This window comes from Didymosphaeria variabile, assembly GCF_027946475.1.
Source record: "Didymosphaeria variabile strain IMI 356815 chromosome Unknown scaffold_2, whole genome shotgun sequence".
NCBI lineage: Eukaryota > Fungi > Ascomycota > Dothideomycetes > Pleosporales > Didymosphaeriaceae > Didymosphaeria > Didymosphaeria variabile.
The window spans coordinates 3,926,729-3,940,452 of NW_026611621.1; the positions used below are offsets into that span (position 1 = coordinate 3,926,729).

Consider the following 13,724-nt stretch of genomic DNA (forward strand, 5'->3'; position numbering starts at 1 on the left):
GTTGCGGGCAGGCGGCGAACGGCGGAGAAGAGCCCAACTGGCGTCGGAGAGCAACAACACCACGAGCCTTCTTGCCGTGCGCTATCTTGGTTGTTTCCTCGCTTCTCCCGCGTGTTTGCGGTCTTCTCTTACCTTCGCTCCTCTTCTCCTCGCCGACCCGCCTCCTCGTGTCCGCGTCTGTTGTTGGGCAGACCATCCGCCCCCGCGCGTCACATTACCGCATCATCCAACTGCCCGCGTGCTGTCTCGCGACCGACCTGCCTTGCGCCTTCGCGCTCGCCGGACTCCCAGAAGACCTCTACCGGATGCGCTTACGACTGTAGAGCTTCAGCATATCTTGCTGTCCTCAATACTCACCCCACACAGTGCCGTTGACCGCCGCCGCCCAGCATGCGCCCGCTTCGGCTGCTCCTCTCGCTAGCGACCAGCTTGATCACCATCACATTACTGCTATACCTTGTGTTCGGCTCGCAGAATGAGGATCCAGCCAGCCGCACTGCATCTGTCAAAGAGAAGAGTGGATTCAAGGCCCTGTTCTCCTTCACATCGCCTGGCTCGCTATTTCCCCCATCCGCTATAATAAGCCTGACAGACGACAACTCTACCTTCTTCCTCGCTCGCCCTGCTGCCTTTGGGCCCTCGCTTCCATCCGAGAGCTTGAGTGGCCCTCTATGGATCGGAAGCGGGTTTGGGGAAGATGCCCTAGGCAAGGGCGGCGAGCTGGGCTGCAGCGATATTCCGGGCTGGGATGGATCCGAGGATACCCCTTCAGAGGTAGCTGAGCATAAGCACCTAGACGCTTCGGAGCAGCGTGAAAATCCCTTGACGAAGCAGCCACACGGAGCCATCGACGTCGCCGAGAGGTCTGTCGCAGACAACGACGGTACAGACGACACTCTTCTGCCACGACTGCCGCTCTCACAAGTACTCAAATACCGCGTTGGAAAGACACCGGAACATGCTGATATCGAGTCTCTCCAACAAGCCGCAGAAATCTCAGGCAAGGTCGTCCTGCTGAAACGTGGTGGGTGTGGCTTCTTGGAGAAGGTAATGTGGGCTCAACGACGAGGCGGCGTGGCGTTGATCGTAGGGGATGATCAACGTGGAGGAGCTCTTGTTCGAATGTACGCTCGTGGTGACACGTCGAACGTCACTATCCCAGCTCTTTTCACGTCGCATACAACCGCCCAATTACTTTCATCGCTACTACCGACGGGAGATGTTTTGCATGCTTCGTCGTCAGAAGATACTCCAAGCCGCGATTTGACGAAGAACGCGCGGTCGAGTCCAGAACACAGAAAACAAGAAGAGAGCATTCCCACAGAGTCAAAGCAGGCTCCGCACAGGGCGTCAGAGCACAGTGACTCCAGAAACTCGCCGGAAGCGGGCTGGTTCAGCACGATTCTTTCCTGTCTTGGCCTCAAGAACCTCAAGGATGCGTCTCCGAAAGATATTACACGCAGGCCTCCGAACAGCGGCAAATTGAATTGGTTGGCCGAGGAAAGTGCGGGCCTGAGGAAGACCAAGAGTGGTAATGTGAAGATTGTGGCTACGCATACCCCAGAAAAGTTCATCATTGGCGAGCATGACTGGCGTGATCCCGCCTTCATTGCTAGTCCATCTCCGTCGAAGACTACCCCAGAGCAGACTCCTACGCTGAACAGAACCAAAGGCGGAAGCGTCACGCCTAGCAGCGGCGAGTATGAAGGTGGTCACCCCGGAAAGACAAAGTGGTGGTTGAACGAATCCAAGGATGAAGAGAAGGAGCCCTTGACACATGCATACGTGAAGGGAAGTAGCACCATGCCATCGGACAGAGAATCCGAAGACGGCAAACCCTCCAGCCCACACGAGGGTCTTTGGGTAACATTAACCCCTACGAACATGTCCACATCTCCATTCTTTGATACTTTACTCGTCCTAGTTGTCAGCCCTCTTGTCACCTTGACTGTTGTATACGCATTACTCCTTCTACGATCCCGCATCCGGCGTCGGCGCTGGCGAGCTCCCAAATCACTCGTTGACCGCCTTCCCGTCCGGACTTACCACACAATCAGCGACAGTAGCCCTTCGGCAACTCCCAACGCCTCTTCGCCGACTACTCCGCTTCTTCAGCACGAGTCGCCACAACCTACAGCATCTCAACCACGGCCTCGATCTCCGACCGAGTCTGAGGCTCCAGCAACTTCATCTTCAGTACTTCCAGGCCATCGTACACCTGAAGAGGAAAAGCGAGAATCTGGGTTGGCTGCTTGGAGACGCAAGTATGGTGGCCGGCAGAAAGAGTGTGTTGTCTGCTTGGAGGAGTACGTTGACGGCGTCAGTCAAGTGATGAGCCTGCCGTGTGGTCATGAGTTCCACGCGGACTGCATGTAAGTGAAGCCGATCAACCTGTGTATCAAGTTTCTAATATACTCTAGTACACCCTGGCTGGTCACTCGACGGAGAACCTGCCCTATCTGCAAAGGAGATGTTGTACGGTCATTGTCGCAGTCCTATCACGACCGTGCCGTATCGCGACTAGAGTCTCGTGATTCGTTCAGTGATGAGCTTGGAGATGATGTTCAGGCACAGGCAGCTCTAAGCCGCAACGACTCTCCGTCGGCCTCGAGACCTTTGCCAATTGCCGGGCCTATTGACGCTGACATTGAGGCGAACTGGGACGAGGAAGGAGACGAGCTAGGTCGAGAGATACCTCGGGAGCGAACCGGAGAACTCAGTAGCTCTTTCAGAGAGGCCAGCTCATCTGCCGTCACCGCGATTTGGAGGGGTTTCGAAGCTGTCGGAAGGGCCACTGGATTGCAGCGGCGATCGAGTAGGGAAGAGCTCGATCGGGACCGATAGTGCTAACATCGTTGATGGGTGGGTCTGTTTTGTATGCATTGCGTTGGAGTACTAGAAGGCTTGTTTTAGGGAATGTTTGCAGTCATGGGCTGGATAAGGTGTCAATACCCCGGATCATAACGAATCCACTCAATTCATATCGTTGCGTAGCCAGAATAATTCTCTCTTGGCCATGCCTTTCACATGATTTGTCGTTGCGCTCCCTCCCGTATTGATCGAACAACACTATGTATGCGATGCCTTCATTAGCATAATAGAAACCTTTTGCTTCGAATCCGTTTCATCGTGCTGTGTCGTAGAGTGACTCAGCGTCCTGTGCCGTTAGAAGAAAAGCGTATCCAACCGCATGATCGCAGGTCAATTGGGTATCACGTGATGGCGACTCGCGGACAGGGTCTGATGATCCCTGCTCAACTTTTCTTGCGGAGAGGTGTGGGACTGGAGAGCAGCACACCAGCAGATCACCGCGTCGTCCTTTCTTTTATCCCTTGGACCTGCGTTTGGCCGAATAGCATTGGCCACGATGCGTGTTCAATCCTTCGTTCGGGTGCAATCGCTTGCCCAAAGTTGCCTCCGCAACTCCGCGCGTTCGGCCGCTCGCACTCCCTCACGATGCGCGCTTTCCACCGTGGCGGCGTCACGAACCCAATTCAGCTGCGGAACAAAGACGGAAGCATGGATGAATAGTCAGAGAACTTTAGGACAGAGGAGATGGCAGTCAGCGGCGGCAGTGTGAGTTGGAGGACCACTGGAGTGGTGTTGAACGCGTGAGCAAGCCAGGGCTAATTGCCACGCAGATTGGAGAAGGCGGCAGCAGACCCTAGCACATTATCGCAAGAGACCATTGTCGAGAACCTAGATCCTGTCGAAGCTGCAAGGCTGTCGAAAGTTCGAAACATAGGAATCGCTGTAGGTTTATAACAGCTCCGCATGCTTGGGGAGCATAGCAGCTTTGCGTGCAGTGCTTACAAGTTGACAGGCCCATATCGACTCCGGAAAAACCACCGCAACCGAACGCGTCCTCTTCTACACTGGCCGTGTAAACAGCATACATGAAGTGCGTGGCAAAGATGCCGTTGGCGCAAAGATGGACTCCATGGATCTTGAGCGTGAAAAGGGTATTACCATCCAGTCTGCTGCCACCTTCTGTGATTGGATCAAGAAGGAAGACGGAAAGGAGGAGAAGTACCACATCAACTTGATCGATACACCTGGGCATATCGATTTCACCATTGAGGTCGAACGTGCGCTACGAGTGCTAGATGGTGCGGTCATGATTCTCTGCGCCGTGAGCGGTGTCCAGAGTCAAACGATCACCGTTGACAGGCAGATGAGGAGATACAACATTCCTAGGATATCTTTCGTGAATAAGATGGACCGTATGGGGGCGAATCCCTGGAAGGCCGTCGATCAGATTAACCAAAAGCTACGGATACCTGCTGCGGCGATTCAGGCACCTATAGGACGTGAGGATGATTTCCTGGGTGTGGTTGATCTCATCAGGATGAAGGCTATTTACCACGAGGGATCCAACGGAGAAATCATTAGGGAGACGGATGAAATCCCCGCGGACATGGTAGAGCTCTGCAAAGAAAAGAGACAGAGGTTGATCGAGACACTAGCGGATGTCGACGATGAGATCGCTGAGATCTTCCTTGAGGAACAAGAGCCGACTCAAGCGCAGATCAAGGCCGCCATTCGGAGAGCGACCGTCTCCCTCAAATTCACGCCCGTTGTCATGGGCTCCGCCTTGGCCAACAAGTCCGTCCAACCGATGCTTGACGCTGTCTGCGACTACCTACCGAACCCTGCTGAAGTTGAGAACATGGCTTTGGACAAGAAGCGTGCGGAAGCTCCCGTCAAGCTGGTGTCTTACAACTCTCTCCCCTTCGTCGGACTGGCTTTCAAGCTGGAAGAGAGCAACTTTGGACAGCTCACATATATTCGAGTTTACCAGGGTACACTACGAAAAGGCATGAACGTGTTCAATGCGCGGTCAGACAAGAAGATCAAGATCCCCAAGATCGTGCGTATGCATTCGAACGAAATGGAAGAAATTCAGGAGATTGGTGCTGGTGAAATCTGCGCCGTGTTCGGTGTTGACTGTGCCTCCGGAGACACCTTCACCGACGGTGCTCTCGGTTACACCATGGTGAGTGATGCTTCATCAGCTTGACACACAATGTGCTGACTCTTTAGTCTTCCATGTTCGTTCCTGAACCTGTCATCTCGCTGTCGATTAAGCCCAAGCACACCAAGGATACCCCCAACTTCAGTAAAGCTATGAACCGTTTCACTCGTGAAGACCCGACTTTTCGAGTACATGTTGACCCCGAATCGCAAGAGACTGTCATTTCCGGCATGGGTGAGCTCCACTTGGACATTTACGTGGAGCGTATGCGCCGAGAATACCGGGTCGAGTGCGAGACTGGTCAGCCGCAGGTCGCTTACCGCGAGACCATGACGAAGCGCGTCAATTTCGACCACACCCTCAAGAAGCAGACTGGTGGATCTGGAGATTTTGCTCGTGTCGTGGGCTGGATGGAACCCGCAGAGTCCCTCGGTGAGAATAAATTCGAACAGCAGATCAGCGGTGGCACCATTTCCGAGAAATTCCTGTACGCTTGCGAGAAGGGCTTCAACGCGTCGACGCAGAAGGGACCCCTGCTCGGTCACAGAGTGCTAGGCACGCAGATGATCATCAACGACGGAGCCACGCACGCGGTCGACTCCTCGGAACTGTCCTTCAAGAACGCTACACAACAAGCCTTCCGCAAGGCCTTCATCCAGGGCGCACCCCAGGTTCTAGAACCCCTCATGAAGACGACCATCACTGCACCAAACGAGTTTCAAGGCAGCGTCGTTGGCCTGCTCAACAAGCGCAACGCCATCATCAACGACACGGAGATTGGCCCCGAGGACTTCACCGTCTACGCGGACTGCAGTTTGAACAGCATGTTTGGCTTTTCGTCGCAGCTACGCGCGAGCACGCAGGGTAAGGGTGAGTTCTCGATGGAGTTCAGCCACTACAGCCCGGCGCCGCCGCAGCTGCAGAAGGAATTGGTGGCGAAGTACGAGAAGGAACAAAAAGACAGGAACGCGTAATAGGACTGTTGACACGATAGGGGCTTGTAAAAGAAGGAAAGGGAATGTGGGCTTTTTGCGGTAATCATGCCTATTTTGGGATAGGGATGCATATAGATGGGCGCATGGGCTGTAAAATATCGACTGTATCTTGTATGTATAGCTGTGTAAGGTAAACGGCGAATGGGACGATCAGTCTTCTCTCTGCGATGGATCTTCAGACTCTCGGCAGTTTTGAGGCGTGCGCGTGTGTAGATTGCTGCGTGCTCTGCCGAGGAGCACGGAGCGAGACGTCCACAATTTCACGAGTTACAATGGAGGTCCTTGAAGCAACGTAGGAGCAGAGCGCGACGCTTAGACCATAGCGTTCGTTGTTTGGCTAGTACAAAGCATGTTGTGAAAGAGCGAAGCGTGCGGCATATAGTTGCATCAAGCTCGTTTGGCTTGATGATTTGGTATACCGCACTTCCTCAGACGTCTGTTTTATACTGCGTAATGTCTTTCACTATGTTATTCTAGTACAGCCAGAGGAAATCGAGCCCTGGGTCCTTCGCAACGCGAATGCCCTTGTACTACCGTTGAAACAATACAATCAGTCTCGACTCAGTGCCAATAAAGTCCCTTTCTTGGCCGCAAGCACAGCATTTTTCGGCACGCGCCCGCCGACGCCGGTGCGGGTGATCGACAAGAAGCGCAGCGAAGCTGCCGGCCGCCGAGCGGTCTTGGTGTATCGCTTGGCTACTACGAGATATGTGAAACTGTCTTGGTTGTGCGACGTCGAAGAAACGGCATTGCAGAATTAACGGGCGTGCTATGCTTGGCTGTGATATGGGTGTACGCAACGTCAAGGGAGGGATGAGGTCAGTCGGACGGGCATTTGTTGACATGGTGATGGAGTTGGTGGATTAGCTGTGGGTAAGTGGGCTGAAGATGGAATGCTGGAGGAGTGGGACTCAGAGCTGGCTTGCTGTTCAGCCGCATGGTGTAGGTCGGTCTCTGAAGCCGGTCGCGCTGAGAGGTGTCGATGCTCGCGAACTTGCAGACTGCCCAGGTGAGATGTATAGCATGTGCGCGGTGGTACGGGTTAGCACTGTGAGAGTGCTTCAGATGGCGCAGCTACCCGCGCACAAAGTGCACGTTTCTCCCAAAAGGGTAAGTACAGTGAATGGCAGCGGTTCCGCACGACCGTAGCGTTGCAACGAACAAAAGCTCGCCGATGATGTCGTTTGGCAGTGAAGCACGGAACAGACCGGGCGTGCCTTATCCCGCGTTCCGCTCGTACGATGCAAGCGTAGAGTGCCTGGCGCCGGGCGACGTCACAGCCACAGGGGTCTCGCGGCGTGGTCCCAGAAGCAGACGACGTCTGAAACGGCTATCTACCTTGCAAGTCGCTGTAGTCTTGCATCTCAGATGAAGGCTACAACCGTGCGTGATGGATGATATTCGGGACAGCGCAGCAATGCTGGTCCAGACGCTGTGCAGGGCCCTGTCGGGCGAGGCCCGCCACGGCAAGCACTTTGTGTGATGCTAGGTAGACATGGAGTAAGAGGAATGCCCAGCAGAAGCACAGCAATACCGGATCACGCTTTCCTGGCGCACAGGCACTGGACTGTTCACAATGATAGCACCAGAGAGCTTCCCCGCACGAGAAGTAGGGGTCAAGCCGGCAGCGGCGCTTCTCGAGAATTGAGCAGCAAGGGTGGTTGCGGTGCAGCGAACGAGCGGCGCGAATTGGTCGGGATGCTAGACGGTGTGCGCGTGGCTACATGGTGTACACGAGAGATGGTCGGGAAGGTGGGGTGAGCTGCAGCTGTCCGGAGCCAATGCCCTGGGTGAGGTCGCTGAGGTGTCAGATGACACCGTCTGCTCCAGAAGAAGCGGCGCTCCAGAGGTGAAGGCTTGCCAGAGGGCGGGAGGTGGTGAGAAGAGCGGTGAAGATGCGAGAAAGAGGGGCCGGACAGACAGCACAAGACGGCGTCTGAAGAGTCTTCACGGCAGGCAAACAAACACAGAGGGCGCTGGAGGTGCTCGGTGCGGTGCTGCGCTGGCGAACGGGGTGAGGGACTTTCTGCTGGCTGGATGCATGCGCTGGGCTGCGCGTGCAGGTGCAGGTGCAGACGGATTGTGCGACAGGACAAGCGAGCAGAGCAGGGGCGGCCGGCGACAGGCGAGCGGCCCAAAGTGGTCTCCCCGTGCCTGGCTTGCAAAACCTCCCTCACGGCCCAAGCAGGTTTTTCGCGCCGGCTGACGAGCCCGTACGAAACGGGCCCGATGCGGTGTGGCGCCCCGAAACGGCGCTGACAACACTGTGAAAGGCAGGGCCTGGCGCGAACAAAGAGAGCCGCCGGTGCCGTCCTCGACGCAATAGTACGCCTGTCAGCTGCGGCTTGCACAAACCGTGGAATTTGGCATTGGCGTCGCCTGCTCGGCACGCTGATGAATAATTACCGGGCGTTTGCTGGTTGGTCCCGCAGAGACTGCCTGCCGTCGGCTCGCCCACCCATCGCTCTCTCTTGAACCCGCACACTCCCCTTTCGCGCGCACTTCACTCCACCCTCACTTGCCTCGCCGCAGATCCCCAGGGACACGTTTGTGTGCGAGGTGCTCCGCACTGCCACGACTTAGACCAGCAATCGGACTCGTAGAACGGCCATCGTGCGGCGTCGCCACTTCGGTTCTACTCCGTCTGCGGATCTCCCATCATATCCGCCAGGTATTCCCTCCCTCTGTCCAACGAGCCCACTTGACAGCTCTGACATGGCGCAGTCCTTCCTTAAACTTGTTTTAGGACCATCTTTCTACAACTTCACCATGCTGGTTTTCTTATCATAACAAAACGTCCTTCGGGGCCTTACCCTGCACCTACTCCCGTAATATCTCGCTTCTTCTCCGCCACCACCACCACCACCGTCACCATTCCCCGTTTCCTACCAATCACCCCCGGTGGACCAATTGCTATTTTCCTCTGAACGTCGCCTGCACAAGACAGGCGCGCCGTCTTCCCGGAGACATCAACGCGACTGAAGAAACCACCTACCGCGTCTTGTTTCCTTGGTAACCTCCAATTCCCCCGCGACTCGGCCGCCAAGACCATCGGTGTCGACGATCCCGTTTGAAAAGCGCCGCAGCCGCACATCATGGCACAAAACGAGCTTGGCAGCCACAGCCCGCAGCTGAATCACACAAACTACAACACCCCCACAAACGCCGCGCCCTCCATGTCCTCCGAAGACGACATGTTGGCCGACGTCGATGAGCCTCCCGACTTACAACGCACTCCTCGACCTTCTGCCCTCAAGCTTCATGACTCCTTCAAAGGTTCGTTCGAGAAGCACGCCCCGCTGTATCGACGTCAAACGTCCTTGCTGTCGACTGCGCTACACTCGAACGAGACCTCGCCCATCGAGGAACACTCCGACGACGTGCCCCGCGGAATGTCGTGTACGTCAACCTGGAGCAACAACAGCATCTCTACTGCCGAGCTGACGAGCGACGGCGGCATCACAAGCCCTGGCACGCGTACGAGCACGCCGAGCCCACCACTACCCCCCGTCTCATCCCACAACATGCTGCCAATCTCTACCAAGCCGCTGGAACAGTCCGTGTCTATCATGCGATATGATGGAGAAAACACCATTCCCGTATTGAAAGACGCACCCGTTCCCATTCCTTCAGAGCACAAGGTGGAGGCCGGTCTTGGCCGGAAACGCTGCATCACCTTTGCATGCGGTGGAAAGAAAGAGACGAAGCCTGAGCCCGAGGCCGCAAAGACAGTCCCTGAGCCCAGACAGAACGAAGAGCCGCCCAAGCGAGCCTGCACTATCAAGTTCGCGTGCCCCACAAAGATTTCCACAGATGCACCGACTAAGCCGCGTACCACCCGCGTTGCTAGCCCAGCACCTCCCCCACGACAGCGCAACAGCTCCAAGCCGTCGCCCAAAGCTCACCGTGGATCCGATTCGACGATCCGTAACCCCTCGCCTGTATCTCTTCGTAGACCTCGCATGTCTGATCGCACTCGACGCCTCAGCAGCAACTCCGACCTAGCACGGACTGAAGCGTTCCGCTTCCACGAATTTGCCAGCTCAGAAGAAGAGGTGGAGGAATGGACCCAGGAATCTACCTGTCATCGACGACCTCTTACCATCAAGGACACGCTCATCATTGAGAACAATCTTCGTCAGCTCGGCGAAGAAGCGGAAGAGGAGGCTTTGGATGATGAAGAAGAGGATGATGTTCTCGAGGACGACGAGGACGATGATGAGCTTGACGAGGATGACGAGGATGTAGTCGAGAAAGATGTAGGCGATGAAGAAGAGGACGAGGATAGTGATGCAGCCGAAATTTCGTCAGATGAGGGCTTCCAAACTGACAACGAGGAGGGCTTCGCTGTGTCAGACTCCGACAGCGATGCAGGCTCTGACTACAACTGGTGGACCCCTGGACGTTCGACCGCGGCAACCTCCATCGAGCAACTGGACCATATCCGCCCTTCTGCTAGTCGTCGAAGCATTTCCGAGTCTTCAGTTGGTTCTGTAGAAAGCGAACAGCGTTTCATACCAGAGATCAAGGTCAAACGACGAAAGTCTCGACCCGTCAACATTCGGGTTCCCAGTCCAGAACTTCCGGACAGCACGGACTTTGTATGTGGGACCCTCGATGAGGACCGCCCTCTTGAGCAGGCTTACATGTCAGCACTGGAACGTAGGCGTCAAGCAAAACACAAGAAGACGCCTCAAGATGTGGATCCCACCTTCCCGACCTCGGATCCGGAGATGGATGAGGAAGACGAGGACTCCGAACCTGATCACCTTGCATCTGAAAGCGACCATTTTATGCTCCACGGTCAGATGGATGCCTTGAATGGTGACATTCGTGGCCGCCGCAAGCCCCTCCCAACGAAACGTTCGCCAGCCCAGTCGCCTAAACGTCTCCGGTCACCTGCACCCATCAAACGCGCGGTCCATCGATCCCCGCCTCCCAAACTGTTCGGCCAGTCTCCAAAGCGGATGCGCTCCCCTGCGCCGACTCGTCTGAGATCGCCACCTCCCACACGAAGGGGATCGTCTTACCTCGTCGAGCCCAACAAGCGCACGACTTTTTCGATCCAATTCGCGGGCTTAGCAGAACGTCCAGTCCCAATGATGACGTCGTCATTACCAAGAACTCCGGTTACTCAGAACCCACCAGAGATCGATTACGATGACGAGGATACCCCCAACGAGTTCCCCGTTCGTCGGGCCATTGACATCAAGGTCGGCTTGGAGAAGAAGCGTCAGCGGCGCAAAGAGCAGCTTTACAAAAAGATGCAAAAGCAGAAACAATGCAACAAAGAAAAGCGTCCCGCGCCCGGAAAGGGCTGCGAGCGGATGCGCGAAGTTGGCTTGGGATTGGCCGCGCACAAGGGCAAGGCCGCCGCTGCTGGCTTCGCCTTCGATGTGCCGCACACGCCCGACCAAAAAGACATGCATGTCTTGTCCGTCTAGGCGACGACAAAAAGACAGGTGTCATGAGAAGCAGCGCCGCTGACTACGGTCGGCACTTTTACGAGTCTTCTCTCCGCAATTGGTGAGAGCCTTGTTGGTCGCTCTTCTCGTTCATTATAGCGAGGTCACATAGCGTTGGACCTACGCTTTTCACTTCTTTCCACGGCTGGGTCATAGCATTGGACTCGAGCCCTTTCTTACTTCTATTCTCTATACCACCTTATCATTTTAGCGGTTCTCATGTACATAGCCCACTTTTTATCACAATCATATTTTCTACAACTATACATATTCTTTTCGCTTGTTCATGCTTCTCTAACCAGATAGTCAGTTTCCAGCCAGATCATCAAGACCTTTTAGGATGTTTTCTTTGTCGTCTGTTTGTCTTTCCATTGCACGAACTCAGCGGAACATTCCATTTGCATAGGAGGTAGTTGACATCGTTGTTATACGTGCATAGCTTGAGCATCTAGGGAGTGCAACTTGATTAAGCCCTCAGCGAGTGGGTGTTATGATGACTTTACGAATATGCAGCGAAATCATCAATGCTTATACGATGGTAGCTGTTCAATAGGCATTTGTTCGAACTTGAAATGACATCTTGCCACGATCTTCTTCGAGTCATTGCATCGTCATCTTACGTTATAAAATAACACCCACGCCTACTGCTTTGGGCAGAATCCTATAATTTGTGCAATACTAGATCTGGCCATTTAGTCCGCGTTCTGAGGCGGTTCGGGCGTCCCCATAGGAAGTAAAGGAGGAGCATTTGGATCCGCGCCATTCTTCAGTAACCATTTCGCGACGTCAGCGCCTGTTCCTTCTTGCCGTTGCGCATATCTCAGAGGCGTACCCCAGGCGCTAGGTTGGGACTGGTCGTCGCTATCCAATCCATTCACATCCAGGTGCAGCTCGCCCACCAAGTACCTCAGCATCTCTACCCTGTTTCTCTTGTGCAACCATTCCGGCAGATCAATTAGCCCACGCGTTGGTCCATCCTTGTCGACTTCCCTGCTATCGAGAGAAGCGTCGTCAGGATCGCACCCCAACACCGCGGCCTCCTTCACCGCAGTATGCAGCGTCCTCCGCCCTACTTTAGCGCCCCGCTCTTTAATGGCCTTGAACGAAGCGACTGAGCCGATGGAAGCGCACTCTTGTAACAGCAACGGCGGCCTTGCCCAATACCAGTAGTCCTCTTGGCCCAGATCTACGCTGACCCGGTGGTCGAGCAGCCACTGAATGAGCTCTGCATCGTGTGTGACTTTGTAGATTGGAGTGCGTCCTTTGGCCATTGGATCTGGAGGACCGGCTTTGTTGAAGTCATATTCGTAGGATTTTAAAAGGTCGAAGAGAGCGATTGATGGTTTCTGTCCTACGTCCAGGACATTGAGTGCGGTGATGTCGGCGCCCTCGTGTAGGAGATGTTCTGCGAGTGCCGTCTTGCCTCCACGGACCACGTTCTTTAGGGCATCGTTCATGAATTCTGTGCATTCCTCCAGGTCTAGAAGATCGGCCGCATGCTCTATTGCGGCTTTGAGTTGCGGTACTGAGTCGGCGAGAATGGCTGCCTCCATTTGTTCCTTTAGTGCGGATTCCGGAGCGGTCTTTGTAGACATGGTGATAGATTTGGAGTTAGATGCTTAGTGAGTAGGTTTAGTTGTAAGGAGGACGGAAGATCGACCGCAAGAGATGTCTATGAGCTGATCACGGAAGCGTAGACACCGGTGTAGAGCTCCACCCTGCACTAACAAAGAAAGACGCGGAAATTGTTGCGTCAGCGTCGGAGGCTTCTGTTCAGAACGTGAAGTTTCAAAGTGCTGATTAGCTTCGGCATACGTGAACCAAGCCGCCATAATTATGGGGAATGATATTTAAAGTCGAAGGAGTGGGGCTGGCGTCCAAGTGGGTCGCTTCTCTTGCAAGCAATCCCTGTCACACCCACGTGGGGGGGGGGGGTTGATCTACCAACGTCGAGTATACCTCCTCCCGTAATGGAGAAGCACCATGCATTGTATGAAGTCTTCTTCTTTGTCTACACTGCGTGGAGAATTATGCAACATCCCTTTATCGCTGCAATTCTTTGCGATCGTTGCAAGAATCTAGCCTCCGAGGGCCGCGTAGCTGGATCTGATGGGGGCCACTGCAACGTCCGAAGACCGTAATTATGGGCTCGTCACCACGCCGATGGCATCCACTGTACGGCAGCAGCCATCCACTTGTGCTACCGGCGCGTATAAGATGCATGGCAGCGATGTTCTAACAGAAATCAGTCCGGCCTTGGCCTCCATACAGTCGTTTCCATTCAATTTT

At 54.8% G+C, this 13,724-nt stretch overlaps 4 protein-coding genes across 4 annotated transcripts; 3 read left to right on the forward strand and 1 right to left on the reverse strand.

Moving 5' to 3' along the window:
- Window positions 1-390: 390 nt before the first annotated feature.
- On the forward strand, window positions 391-2,844 carry N0V89_002998 (uncharacterized protein; the record flags this gene model as incomplete). Its single annotated transcript, XM_056211802.1, has 2 exons — window positions 391-2,372; window positions 2,421-2,844. The coding sequence occupies 2 exons, from the start codon at window positions 391-393 to the stop codon at window positions 2,842-2,844; spliced, it is 2,406 nt and encodes an 801-aa protein (XP_056075275.1).
- Window positions 2,845-3,523: 679 nt separating this feature from the next.
- MEF1 (Elongation factor G, mitochondrial) lies at window positions 3,524-5,949 on the forward strand (the record flags this gene model as incomplete). The annotated part of the gene is made up of 4 exons (XM_056211803.1): window positions 3,524-3,576; window positions 3,642-3,753; window positions 3,824-4,996; window positions 5,044-5,949. The coding sequence occupies 4 exons, from the start codon at window positions 3,524-3,526 to the stop codon at window positions 5,947-5,949; spliced, it is 2,244 nt and encodes a 747-aa protein (XP_056075276.1).
- Window positions 5,950-9,065: 3,116 nt separating this feature from the next.
- On the forward strand, window positions 9,066-11,414 carry N0V89_003000 (uncharacterized protein; the record flags this gene model as incomplete). The annotated part of the gene is made up of 1 exon (XM_056211804.1): window positions 9,066-11,414. One exon carries the CDS (start codon window positions 9,066-9,068, stop codon window positions 11,412-11,414), a length of 2,349 nt encoding a protein of 782 aa, XP_056075277.1.
- A 713-nt stretch (window positions 11,415-12,127) lies between these two features.
- On the reverse strand, window positions 12,128-13,030 carry N0V89_003001 (uncharacterized protein; the record flags this gene model as incomplete). Its single annotated transcript, XM_056211805.1, has 1 exon — window positions 12,128-13,030. One exon carries the CDS (start codon window positions 13,028-13,030, stop codon window positions 12,128-12,130), a length of 903 nt encoding a protein of 300 aa, XP_056075278.1.
- Between the last annotated feature and the right edge of the window lie 694 nt (window positions 13,031-13,724).